The sequence below is a fragment of the Lichenostomus cassidix genome, chromosome 1 (assembly GCF_008360975.1).
Source record: "Lichenostomus cassidix isolate B80296 chromosome 1, HeHo_3.0, whole genome shotgun sequence".
Classification (NCBI taxonomy): domain Eukaryota; kingdom Metazoa; phylum Chordata; class Aves; order Passeriformes; family Meliphagidae; genus Lichenostomus; species Lichenostomus cassidix.
Genome location: NC_139479.1, coordinates 113642886 through 113656610, shown reverse-complemented (window position 1 = coordinate 113656610; position 13725 = coordinate 113642886). Strand labels below are relative to the sequence as shown.

General features: G+C 48.3%; 1 protein-coding gene across 8 annotated transcripts in view; it reads left to right on the top strand.

Annotated features, from left to right (window-relative positions):
* Nucleotides 1-13725, top strand: part of TIAM1 (TIAM Rac1 associated GEF 1) — a 150018-nt gene that overhangs the window by 114271 nt on the left and 22022 nt on the right. For all 8 annotated transcript variants that reach the window (XM_085077689.1, XM_085077674.1, XM_085077683.1 and 5 more), the window contains 3 exons: nucleotides 1849-1930; nucleotides 6120-6206; nucleotides 8667-8891. In XM_085077689.1, coding sequence (XP_084933815.1) covers nucleotides 1849-1930; nucleotides 6120-6206; nucleotides 8667-8891 — 394 coding nt within the window. The remainder of the gene's footprint in view (nucleotides 1-1848; nucleotides 1931-6119; nucleotides 6207-8666; nucleotides 8892-13725) is intronic.

Here is a 13725-nt window from a genome sequence, read left to right as displayed (position 1 = left end):
TTTGTGTGTGGATGTGTCTGGGGAGGGAGGAGAGACAGCCACAGGCAATGTGTGAAAGTCACTGTAAGGTACTTTTAAGCTGAACTTCCCTCCTAGTTGTCTTTTCCTGTTGTTCCTGTTGTCCATGGGGGTTTTCAAGACATGGTGTTGGGCCTGAGCACTTCTTGTTACAGTCCCTCTGTCTGGTTTTTAAACAGGGGGAAAATACACAAGTTGTTGAGTATTTTTAATGTTTCTTGGGTTTTTTTTTTTTCCTTAATGGGAAGGTAAAGATTGAGGTTAAGAAGGTCTGGACTTATGTGTGAGAATATACTTCCTTAATTGCCTCAGCTGGCTGTTTTCATCTCATTCATCTCAAAAGCAGACTTCAAAGGAATTTTGCCATGAGAGATTAAAAAAAAAGACCAAACAGGATTAGTGTCATGCTTTAACTCAGTGATTTTACACAGGCACGCTGTAAAGCTTTTTAAAGTCCTTTTCATTGGTGGCTGGTTTACTTATAAGAAGTAAAACTTTGCTAGTTATGGAGGCTTTTGTTCATTTAGCAAAGAAGTTCTGGGATTTTCCATTAATGCTGTCAACAACAACAACAAAAAATCAAGTGAGAAAATGCTAGAGGAGTGCTAGGACTAGGAAGTGTGATATAGCTGGGGAAAATTAAAACTCAGAGGAGACAGATTTTAGCTGTCATTGCCTGGAAGGACTTTGGGGACTTGTCTTGTGTTGAGAGGGTGTAGGATTGACACAGTCATCAGTTATTGTTTATTCTGAAAAGCTGAAATTAACCCAAAACTCTGTCAGTGGGACTGTGTAGATGCTGGAAGGGAATGGTAGAGATGGATGCTGCAAGATGATGTCTAATGGATGAATATCAAACCAACACGCTTGGTATGTTTGCTTGTTTGGGGAGAAAATGGACTTATTTCCATGGGTCTGTAACTGTTCTGTAATACCTGCTTTTTGCAGTGCAGATAGAAGCAGGAGATCAAATTATATTTTTATTAGAGAAACCTTTTGCTAATTAGTTCCTCTGCTTTTTGAAAGGAATGGCTTACATCCTTCAGTCCAGACGCTGAGCTTCAAAATGTTGATTATTGTGAATTGCTTCTTTACAAGCTCACAGCAGCATATAAACAGAATTAATATCCACCTGTGGGCTCTCGCTGACCTGGGGCTATGATTTTTTCCAAAGACAAAGGGATGGTTTGTTACTTCAGTGCTGAAAGGCAGAGGGATTTGCAGCTGGATGGAGGGACTTCTGGGCTACTGCCTAAGTGTGAATTTGTGCTGCTCTCCCAGGAAGCATGTTAATGACCATTTCAAAGAGCTGAGGGCTTTCCTTGGTGCAAATAAACATCAAGGTGTTAAAGGTGAAATGTCATGCTGAGGTATAGCAAATCTGATAGTCAGATAATGAAGAAATGGGTTTAAGAAACAAAGTCAGTCCTTGTGATTTCAGTGCTGTGGAATGATGGAATTCCTGTAATGTCTTCATTAAAATAATATAAAAACGTTAAGCTATTACTGTAAATTAGAAAACAGGAACAGAAACTCTGTTTCTTGTGCACTCCAAGTGGTATTGACTGAGTGGAATAGATTCATCCTTGGTTTTGTGATGGTGGTGGGAAAACACTGCTTCCTCCTCTTTAACTGTGTTCTACCAGCAGAGCTGAGTGACACTGCTAATGCTTCTCACACAGGTGGAGAGAAACTGTTTGATAAATAATGACCACAGTCCCTTTCTTCTGCCTGTAATTAAAAACCAAAAATCTGCTCCAAACCATTACAATTGATGTGTCCTCCCACGGTAACATATTTTTGTGTTTGTTTTTTTCCCCCTCTATTCAGCTGTACAAAGAAATAGAAATCTGTCAGAAAATTACCCAGCACATTCAGATGGAGAAGTCTGATGCATCCTCTGATATTTATGGTGAGTAACTCCTTGCCTTGTTTTGCTGTTTCTCCCCAGTCAGTTCTAGTGTGAGCAGGTTCTTGCGTGCTGTTTACTGATATACCTAAAGGTCTGTTGAGCACAGTGAGAAAAGCACTTCTGATTCCTGAGCCACGGCAGGAGCATTCACCTGCCCTGGAGGAGGGAAGCTTTATCTGGAGTGCCCTGAACGTGGCTTTCCTGGAGCTGGAGGATGTGCAGCCACAGTGGCAGAGAGGATGAACGTTTGCTTGTTGCTGTGGTTCCTCCCAGTGCCACCCACGGAGGGTGTGGGTGGGAGCAGCATCCTTTGCCAGCTGTCACATCTCTCACAGAGCCTTCATGGCCCTGCTGTGGGGCTGGGCTGGGGCTTCCACACTGCCCACAGCCTGCAGGGCTCTCCAGCTCCAGTCTTTCCTCCTTGCCCACCTCCTCATTCCTTCTCCTTGCCCCCCTCCTCGGGAGTACCGCTGTGGTATGAGGCATCTCCAGTTCTGCAGCTGCAGAGAGGATGCTCAGCCTCTTCCCCACCTGCCAGGGGCACCCAGGGTGAGTTCCTGCTGGCATTCCTGAGCCTGGGGATGCCTGGCTCCAGCCCTCAAGGATGTCCCACAGACACCTGGAGCCAGAATCTGACACACGGCAGATCTGTGTGAGACATAAAGCAGGGCAAGTCCTGCCTGTGTCATTCCAGCAGAATCTCTCCTCTCTGTGTAGTTCATACTTCTCAGCTTTCAGGTATTTCAGGTGACTGCCCTCCAGCCTGGTGAGTTTGCCCTTTGGTCTGGCAGTTACAGTTCTGGGGTGTATTTGAGAGTTATCTGTGCAGCCAATCTGCATCTTATTGGTGTTTATCTAAATACTCTGTTTTAATGAATAGAATAATTCTGCATCTCCAGAGTGCTATTATAAAGCTGCAGGCCATTGGAATATTCAGCTCTGCTAAAAAGCAGTGGGACTGACTGGGGATTGAATACTGAAGGCCTAAGAAAGAAATATTCACCAACCCAGTGATGGCCAAGGATTGACATTTATGCAGTGCCTGAAAGCACTGCAAGAGCTGGGGCTGTCATAGCATTTCCTGTGTGTTTATTTTTCTTTTTCTCTAAGTGGTAGGTGGAAAAAAAAGGTGAAATGCATGGTGGTGTCCTGTGAAATGAGAGGTGTGGGATGTAGCTGTGCACTGGCTCTGACCCTGCAGGGAGGGAATGCTAAAAGCACCCCAAAAAAGCTGACTTTTCTCTCATTGAAGGAAAATGGCCAAATGTGGTTTGCCTCTAATTGGCAGAAGGATTTCTGTGGTCTATGTGTGTCTCCTTGTGTGTTCATCCAGTGACAAGTGTGTGCTGAAATCACACAGTCCTGAGTAGTTTGGGCTGGAAGGGGCTTTAAAGATCATCCTGTTCCAACACCACATCTCAGGGAGAGCTCACCTGGGAGCATCCTGTGGTGTTTCCACTCCCACCAGCATGCCTGTGGTGAGAGGCACTCCTGGAGGGTCTGGCCAGTGTTGGATCTCTCCGTGGATGCTTTGCTGATGCCTGAGCACAGACGTTCTCACCCCTTTGGCTGGTACTCTTTCCCTCTTTGCCAAGGCTGTGAGGGCAGAAACCAGTAAGAACCCTTGGCTCCCAGCTCCTGGATGTGTCAGGAGCCTGCTGGATGTTCACCAGCAGCTGGGTGTATCACAGGGGGCTGAGGGGATTATCTGGAGGTGGATTTGTTCAGGTACTGAGCTGCTTTGGTGAGGCCACGTGCACTCAGAGATGCAGATTTTTGTTCTCCTGTCATCAGAACCTTCCAGTGAAGAGAAGGCTCTGCCTGGGTCACCACCCATCTCTTCCCACCTGTGTTTCAGAGTCCGTGCACAGTGTGATGATAATGTTTTTGACAGCAATGCCAGCTTATGCAATTGCTGTGGCTTCCACCCACTGCTGCCCTTCCTCTCCTGTGATGTTTGTGTGGAGCCCCTGTGGAACTCAGCCAGGAACTGTGCATTGCTGCTGTCCACGTGTGTAAAACTGCACACACACACACACATGGCTGGGCTGTTTCTCACCCACATGGCAGTGAGAGCACTGCTGTGGAAATAAAACACGGTAGGGTCACATTCCCTGGCTGTGGAAGGGTTAACTGTGTGTGTGAGATGACCATTTCCAGGCTGTTGCCAGCTGCCCATCTCTCATCTCTCAAAGCTGCTGACAACCTGTGTAATTGCTCCTTATGCCCTTTCTGCCAGGAATAGCTGCAGGATTTGTGGGTATGGCCGAAAGATGAATTAAGAAGCCAACTACACATGCATTTAGAGCTGATGGATTGAAGGAGGCAGAGGTCTTCTCGTGGAGGAATCACAGAATCTCTGTTGGAAGGGACCTTAAAGCTCATCCCACCCCACACCCTGCCATGGGGAGAGACACCTCTCCCTAGCCCAGGTTGCTCCAAGCCCTGTCCAGCCTTGGACACTTGCAGGGATCCAGGGGCAGCCACAGCTTCCCTGGGCAGCCTGTGCCAGGGCCTCCCCATCCTCACAGGGAACAATTTCTTTCTAATATGTAATTTAAACCTCTTTTTTTTTTTTTTTTTTTTTTTTTTTAGTTTGAAGCCATTCCCCCTTGTCCTATTATTCCAGGCCCTTGTAAATAGTGTCTCCCCACTTTCAGGTCCTGGAAAGCTTCAGTGAGGTCACCCCAAAGCTTCTCTTCCCCAGACTGAGCAATCCCAATTCTCTCAGTCTTTCCTCATAGGAGAGGGGGAGCTTGGGGCTGCTTGGGCATTCTGATCTCCTCTCAGTGAGAGCCTGAGCTGCCCCTGAGCCTGGTTTAACTGTGAGGTGTTTGGCCCCAAACAGCATTTCAGCTGAAAAGGGTGACGCTCTTAGGAGCTGATCCTTTGTGCTGACTCAAACTGCAGTCTTGGGCACACTCTGCTGTTTTTTCAGGTAGGCTTTGTGGTGATGACATCCAATAACTACTATATTTTACAGCTGCTCTTTTAGTCGAGGGTTCTTCTCTCTGCCAAGGCTGGTGTGTTGAGTGAGCTTCACAAATTTCATTTGATTCAGCCCGAGGAGCTCGCATGCAGGTTCCAAGTAGCTCAGTAAGTCATGAAAGGCCATATGCTTCTCACTTCTGAGCTGCCACATTTCCCCCCTCCTTTCTTCTTCCTTTTTTTTTTTTTAATTTTTATTTTTAAATCGTGGATGAAAAAATAACTCTCAGCCATAAGGATCAACTTGAAGGGGGTCCTAAAGTCAGGATGGGCTCCCAGCACATCCACACCTCTTGCCTGGTGACTCCATGTCAAAACAAACTACTCCCCCCAGAGGTTTGTAAATGTTTTTCTATTCTCTAGAAAAAGAGAGAGCAAATGGTTGCCTGCACTCATTTAGGGAGTAATGAAGTTTCAGAAAGGCAAATGTTCTGCTTTAGATAACTGTCACCAGTAAATAAACAACCTGCATTTAACTCGGCACGTTATATTTCCTTTACCCATCGTTATCTTACAGTGACACACAAATGGCAGGAAAATCCCCCAGACCAAAGATCACAGTACCATTTGCAGTGTTTAAAATGAGGCTGTGTCAGCATTTCCACTCCAAGACTGTTCTGTGGGTCTCTGGTGAGCATGAAACGTGTGCTGAGCTGAGACCTGGCAAATAATGGGTTGTGCTATAAGCAACTGAAAAAAGTAAGGGGAAAAAGGAAAGTGGCATTTTTACAAACCTGCCCAGCCCATGAGCCCCAAAAAGCAGAGGTCAACACTGTTCTAGCAGGAGGTGTTGTTCCTTGCCTGAAGGAACGGGGTGGCATGAGCCACAACTCTCAGATTCCCAGCTTTTGTTGCAAACCATGGCTCTGTGCAATTTTGGTCTGCAAACAGCAAAACTTCCTGGAGCAACCTTTGGTGGCAAGAGAGTTGGGAGTCTGTTCCAAGGCTTTGCAGCTGTGGTATCCTCGAATATGATTGTAGATGAATTATAAATGCACTGAGAAATTCAGTTCAGGCTTTTGTTAGAGCCACTTTCTTTGTTTAACTCTCTGTTAGGTTTGCAAAGGTTTGAGGGAAAGGAGGGGAGAGGGATTCCCGACTGCCACTGTGGGGACAGCACAGCCCTGGCTGTAGAGTGTGGTGGCTGGGACACACTGGAAGGGGCTGGATTTCTCTGACCATCTCAATGCTGTCTCCCCAGGTTTCTCTCTGTCCGCTGTGGAAGAGGAAGGGATTCGCCGGCTCTATGTGAACGGCGTCAAGGAGACAGGCCTGGCTTTCAAGAAAGGTAAAACACTTCCCAAAGCCCTCCCAAGTCAGTCACTGGGATGGAAATACAGCAGAAGCATCTCAGTGCTCCCTATGGCTGGGGTTACTGCCTCTGCTTTTGCTTCCAGCCTTTGCAGGAAGCATGGCAGCACTTGGAGCAGGAGCCAGGAGGGATAAGCAGGCTGGCAGCTCATCCCAAGGCACAGCAGGATCTGCTGTGATGCAGCTGAGGCCAACCGTGGCACTGCATTTCCCATTCACTGCCTCCCCTGCTGCATGGGACGGGCTGGTCAGGGAACGTGGGGACCATGAGGGGTGAGAAGTGAGAAGTCATAACCCATTGGTGTTTGCAGAGTCCTCAAAAACACCTTCAGTGTTCTCTTAGCAAGGGTTTATATGGCCTTGCAGAGCTTATTCAGCAGTTGGCCCTTGCCAAAAGCTGCTCTCCCCCAGGCTGCTGCATCCCTTGGCTTGGTGCTGCCTCTGGCACTGCTGAGCCAGTGCAGCTGATGGAAAACTGCCCTGGCAGCTTCTGTGACCCCAGGCAAGCAGAACTGGCTTGTGTGGCTTGGAGTGAAGAGCAGAAGGGGCACAGTGGAGGCAGAAACAGGCAGGAAGGAGCAGTGGTCAGGGAATGGGGAAGAGCCTGGAGTTGCACCCAGCTGCAGCCCCTAAGCCCGAATTCAGAAACCCACATAGGTAGGTGTGTGTTTAACTTGAAAAGACCATCTTTCTCTTTCCTGTCCCTTGGCCCCACAGCATTCCCTGGCTAACATGATGGATATCCTGCCAAAAGCCCTGAGCAGGGGCTGGGGGGATCCCTGCCAGGCTGCCCTAGGGCAATGAAACCCTGTGGGTTCCTGTGAGGAGCAAAGCAAGTGTGAGGTGAGGAGGGACGGGGTTTCATCAGGGCTTCCCTGTTTTGCTTTTAGTTACTGCTGGAAGAACAGTTTGAATGGATGTGTGAGCTCAGAGTGCCTCCTGTGGGGCTGCAGTGCTAGAACAGGGACTAACAGCTCACAGATACATAGCTGCTCAGAACTGACCTGGAAAGGCACTTCTGTATGAACAGCAGTCGGCAGGATATTGTGACAAGATTCCCTGAGGTAGCAGGAGGAAGGGAGGAAAACTCTCTCTGCCTCCCATTATTTATGTGCATTGTCTGCATTTGACTGCACTCCACCAGAGGAGATACTGCATTTCATTTTCAATCTTTTCTCCAATTAGAAAACTTCTATTTTCTCCTCGTAATTTTTATGATTTATCTCTTTATTTCTTCTGTTGGGCTGCCTTAGCAAGACGTTCCTTGTTGGAAGGGGAGCTCCTTGATTGTACTGAGATAGACATGATGTTTTATCCCAAATGATCCAAAACAAAGACTACAAAGAGCAAATGAAGCCCCAGATCCCATGTTTATGGTTGCAGGCCTATTAGTGTGCTACTATTATGCCACAGAATCACTAAGTAGAATAAATTAAATAATGCGAAATGCTTGACTTGCCTTGTTTTGTCCTTCTTTCAGATATGATTTTACAGTCCATTTACTTTGTAGCTACTCTATCTAGTTCATTTTATTCTCCCTGAAACTGCACACCACACTACAGTTTCTGGGCACAATTATACGCATTTAGGGAGATCTCCATTTTCCTAAGGAAGCTCCTTAGCCTCCTCCCTTCCACGTTTCTTCCCTGAATGTGGGTCAGTATTCTATCTCCTGGAGTATCAGCCAGGCTTTCAGTGGGGCAGGACTCCTCCTTTGGCAGAGATGGTCACCCCTGCTCTTTGGTCCCTGCAAATTCCAGCTCTCATCCCTGTAAATGCAAGGATGGAGATGGGATGATCTGACATCCAGAGCTCTCAGCACTGCTGTTCCCTGGCTGCTGCTGCCTGCCTGGCCCTGGGGATTGTTTGGGATGAAAGCCCACTGCAGCTCGCTGTTGTTGGCCAGGGAGGGCCTGGCTGGCCGTGGGGAAGGTCAGGATTCCCGTGTCACCTCGCAGGGCTGCACGCTGTCCCTCAGCATCCCATAGAGTGCAGGAGTCAGCTGCTTCCCCTGCACATCCCCTGCTCATCCCCTGCTCCCTGGGGCGCTGCTGCTATAAATAACTCCCGGAATCAGGCTGGAAAAAAGCCATGAATAACTTAGCAAGGGCTCAGATCTGCCTTTTGAAGATCCCTGTGCTGCCGTGGGATTCAGGAAGGGGAGGCCTGCATTGTGTAGGGTGCAGTGTGCACGGCGGCTCTGCCATGAGGAAAAAGGGGATAAATCATTGCTGGCAGGTTGGGAGGGACTTCCTGGGCACTCTGCTCTTAGGGTGGCACTAGAAGAGCAGCCAGATAGCAGATGTCACAAAAGTCCATCCAGTCTCAGTATCGTTCGCAGTCATTAATGATTCTGTCTGGACATAACCACCCCTGAGAGCTCCTTGCTGTCCGTGGGGAGATGTGTGCAGCTCTGACCTGTTCCTCTGTGCCACAGGCCTGAAAGCTGGCGATGAGGTGCTGGAGATCAACTCGAGAGCCGCTGAGGAGCTGGACTCGGCGCTGCTGAAGGACGCCCTGGTGCAGTCCTCGCTTAGCCTCACCGTGCGCACCCATCCCGAGCCCGACGAGGGGCAGAGGCTGCAGCAGCCTCCCCCACGGCGCCCAGAGAACCCCTCAGAGCCCAGTGACAGCAGCCTGGCCTTCGCTGGGAGCAGCCAAGGTACTGGTGTGACACAGAAACCACCAGGAGAAATCCTGCGTGATCCCTGCGCGTGAATTCCGTGGTGCAAGGGAGGGGAATGACAGCCTGAACTGCGCAGATCATCCAGGGTGGGCTTTGGAAGCTGTGAGGTGTCACATGCTGTGCCCACAGTGAGGCTGTGACATGTGTGGCATCACCAGAGGCACCTCACATCCTCTGGCTGTGCCCACAGATGAGCACAGAGCCAATTGCTCCCTTCTGGGCAGCTCAGGAGGTGCTTTTGCCTCTGGATTTGCCTGCAGGATCTACGTGTGGCAAGGGGAGGAAGAGGGGAAGAGCATTCTGTGTGCACTATGGGGCACCACAACATCAGGAAGGTCTAAAGCTGTTGGAGAGTGTCCAAAGGAGGGACACGAGGATGGTGAAGGGTCTGGGGGGGCTATACAAGGAGTGGCTGAGGGCACTTGGAATGTTCAGCTGGAGAAGAGACAGAGGGGACTCTCATTGGGGTCTGCAGCTCCTCCTGAGGGGCAGTTCTGATCTCTGTGACAGTGACAGGGAAGGGCTGGAGCTGTGCCAGGGAGGTTTATGGTGGATATTAGTGGATGCTGGGCACTGAACATTCCCCAGGGAATGGTCCCAACCCCAAGGCTGCCAGAGCTCCAGGAGCATTTGGACAGCACTGCCAGGGATGCACAGGGTGGGATTGTTGGGGTGTCTGTGCAGGGCAGGAGCTGGACTGGGTGATCCCTGTGGGTCCTTCCAGCTCAGGATGTTTTGTGGTTCTGTGATTCACCCTCTCTGGGGTCAGCAAGGATCACAGAGACCCTGGGTGTTTGATGAGATGCAGGAATAACTCACAGGAACCTTTAAAAACACCTAAAGACAGGGATTGACATTCCAGCCAGAGATATCCAAGTGATCCCACAGCACTCTGCCATGGGAATGGGCATTCCTGCTCACCACAGTGCCCTGCTCAGAGAACCCAGCTGGCAGAATATTAATCTGTAGCAACTGGGGATTGTTTGCCACAAGTTTGACTTTCTGAACTTTTAAATGCTCCCCTGGATTTAACAAAAGAGAACACTGGTTGTACCTCCTTGTTGCAGTTTTTTGGAATCATTTAAAATACAAGAAAAATCAGCGCAATTGCCAAAATGAAGTAGTTTCTAGCTAATCAAAGCTATTCTGAGCTGAGACTGGCTTTGGGGAGTGTGATATTCATAGCAAGTGGAAAAGAGGGAGCAAGAAAAGCTTCCAAACAGCTTAATGCAAATCCCTCTGAGGGGACTGCTGAAAGCAACCTCATGTAAGATGTGGATTAAACCTGCACAGGGAGTTAAAATTAAACATTTTCAGGACATTTTCTTCTTTTAATTTTCATGGAAGTTTTCCCAGTTATACTTTTGTGCTGGAAAATCAAGGTAGTCTTGCACATTTTCCTAGCTGGCCACAAGGTGCCCCCATTTCCTACTCAACACCAGCTTTTCACAAGCCTCTTGTCCTTGCCTGTGATTTTTCACCCAAACCCCTGGGTGCTGGCTGCTCGTAGCTCACCTTTTCCCTGAGGTGAGCGTCTGCCCTGGGAGCAGAGGGATTTGTCACCTAAAATGGGAACCACGTGACATTTTAAAAAGGGATCTGTGCTTTCATTTGGGGTGCTGTGGCGTTATCTTTCTTAGAGTTTTGTTCTTGGCCCCACAGCTTCTTGCAGAGAGCAGTCAAGTATGAAATACCCACTGACCTATTTATTTGTGTCCTTGTTGATTGCAGGCAGTTGGGCTGGCCAGGCAGATCAGCTCCATGATTTCTGCTGAATGCTTTATTTACAGCACACAGATTGTGTCTGTGGCCCTGAGGCAGTGCAGCCCCTCTCAGCAGGGTCAGAGTGCCAGCAGGCATACAGCACCTGTGGGCACATCCATGCTCCAGGAATCCAGCACTGCTTGTGCCATCGTGCTGATGTCTCACCATTATCTTCTTCATAGCAATTCTTCATCAGCTGTGAAGGCAGCAAAGGGTAGATTTTCTTTTTCCGATGAGGCAAATCATATTGTGTGTTTTCAAAATATGAAAGATGCGTGTTCCTATTTTTTTTTTCTTCTTTTAAGCATGCTTTCCTGGTGCCTTGTTGCTCAATGGGAGGTCTTCAGGAGCAAAGCAGGGCTGTGTTTCTGGGAGTGGACCTCCCTGGAGTGTCTGCCTGAGCTCCTGTTAAATCCAACGTCTCGCAGCTCTTTCATCATCTGGAACTCCCTTGCACATGCTGAGCTTGGGGCTGGAGCTGCAAATCAGCTCTGTGGCCCTGGTTACTTCATTGTGTTTGCCTGACAGGTTATTCTGGGAGTGACCTTGGGTTTTATATCTGATTGATGGCAGAGCTGCCATCGTGGCCACGATGGATGCTTTCCCCGTGGAATTCGCGCTGCCTTTGCAGAGCCACAAGTTTTGTTCCTTTCATCTGTTATTGCTTTTCCTGGCTCTGTGTTCTCTACTGCTAACACAGCCTGCATAAATTTGGCTGAGGAGGATTAGCTCTGAGTCTGTCTGGAGCCCCACAGCAGGTTTTCCTTATTGCCTAAAAGGATCAGTGGGGTCTGTCTCTCCTCCCCACGAGGAGTGTTCTGCCTCCCCTCAGTCCAGGGGAGGAGAGGCTGAAAGCTGGAAAACAGAGCCTTGAATCTCCCCCAGACCATCAGAAAGATACTTTGCTATTAGAAGGGGATTTGGGAATGGGAATACTACCCATATTTGTTTGTGGTCTCCCTACAATTCATTGCCTTCCTTTGCTCTGGGGTGGAGTTTCTGAGGTTAAGGCTTTGCGTATTCCCCTGTATTTTGGAGACCTTTAGCCTGAGGGATCATGTGAAGCATATAAATCCCCATGCAGAATGGATAAAGACTGAAAGTGTCCCCTGCTTGGAATGAGTCTTCCAGCTAGGGAGTTCTAGGGAGTCTGTTATTTTGTCATTCAGAACGCAGCCAGAGGCTGGAGTTACTGGCACACAGGATAAATCTGTGCTGTAAAACTGGAACAAACTTCCATATCACTGCTTTTTATTCCATCCTCGTCCATCACAGGCCCCCTTGGGCTGAGTAATTCGGATTTCAGAATCAGCTGAGGCCAGTAACAACCCTAATTTCTTCAGGGTTATTTTCACGAGGCTGATTTCAGACCGTGTGTAGCACTGCTCTCATTCAGAGCTTGATTTACCAATTCCGGGGGCATTTGCTGCAGCAGCCACCGGAGGGGTTTGGGATAAGAATTCATTTTTTATTTCGAATGTCCCAAATTCCTGCTGTGCTGCCTCTCCCTCTGGCGGCCACGCCTGGATCTGCAGGAGCCAAGGCTGGTGTTCCCTATTTTGCCATGGAAATCCCTCCTTCCCGGGCTCCCTGGGCATATGCTCCTTTCATACTGCAGTGTGTCAGAGCTGACCAGAATTCTTTTGCAAGGAAGGAAAAAAAACCCAGACCTGTTTTATTGTAGATTTTTAGGCGAAATGTCATCTGAAATAAAAATTTAATGTGAGCCACCAGTCCCTAACAACTCCTATCAAAAATGTTCCATTTAATGACAGAGCCTGTTCAGCAAGGTATTCTGTTTTCATAACGGAGCCATTCCCTGGCAGCATTTGGATTAAGGAAGCTGCTGTTAAACTGCCCAAATAGATGATATTGGGGTTTTTTTGAAGACTAGGCACTGAGGTACAGGATTCCTGGTTTGTATTTTGTCTCAGCAGGGTGCACACTTGGGAGATTTGTGCTGCAGCTAGCTCGGAATACTTATTCCCACTGCACTGAAGTAAATATATAAATAGTAATACACAAATATATAGCCTGGCACCAAGAAGGAGGCTTTAAGAGAGGTACCACACATCGTGGAAGTCTCATTTTAAAACCTTGAGCAACACCAACCCTGCAAATTGGAAGCAGCAGCTGTGGAAAATGATAGCCAAGTGTTGGGCTGGTACTGAAGCTTTCCATGATTCTCCAGGCCTTCAAGCCCCAGCACCTTTGCTGCAGTGGGATAAAACTTCCTTCTATTTTGCTGGTTGTAGCCACAAGTGGGAGTTACTGAATGGGCTTTAGTCACAGGTATTACAGTGCTGAGGCAGCCTGGGGGCTCCTGTGACCTCCCTCTGTGCTGGGGCCACGTGGATCTGACCCCCTTTTCCTGCTGCTTTTTTGGATTTCCCTTTCCAATTCCATAATGTCCCGTGACGGCAGCAAGTGGCAGTGCTCAGGAAGAAGGAAAGGAGCACGTTCTCCTGGCAGAGCTAAATCAGGATTCCCAGGGCAAAAAGCAGGTGATGGAACGAAGCTGACAGAAGTGGGACGGTAACTGGGAGGTATTAACGGGCAGGAACGTGCAGCTTTATTGCCTGATGGCATTTAACAAGCAGCAGATAAAGCTGCTCAGGTCCCTGCTGGCTGAAGGCATCAGAAAGACCCTGAGCACATGTGTGACTGTTCCACTGAAAGGTTCCTGCCTGCTGGGTAGAAGTGCAGGAAACAGGCTGAGTGGGGCTTCAGCATACAGGAAAAGCAAAAGGTGTGGCTTAAAAGCAGAAAAAGACCTCCCTAACGAATATTATTACCTTGGTTTGGGGTGAGGAAACAGCTGCAAGGTGCATTTCACACAGTTTATGAAGGGAAATTATTGCAGTGAAAAAACACAGACTGTCCTCTGCAAATTATGGCACACAGCACTTATTTTCTCATTTTTTTAAATGGACACCTTGAGGGGTTTAAGAATTCTTTTTACACATTAACAGGGAGAGCAGAAAGCTGACGGTGAGATTTGATAAAATCTGGGCAAGGCTCAGAAAACTGCACTTCTTACAGGAAA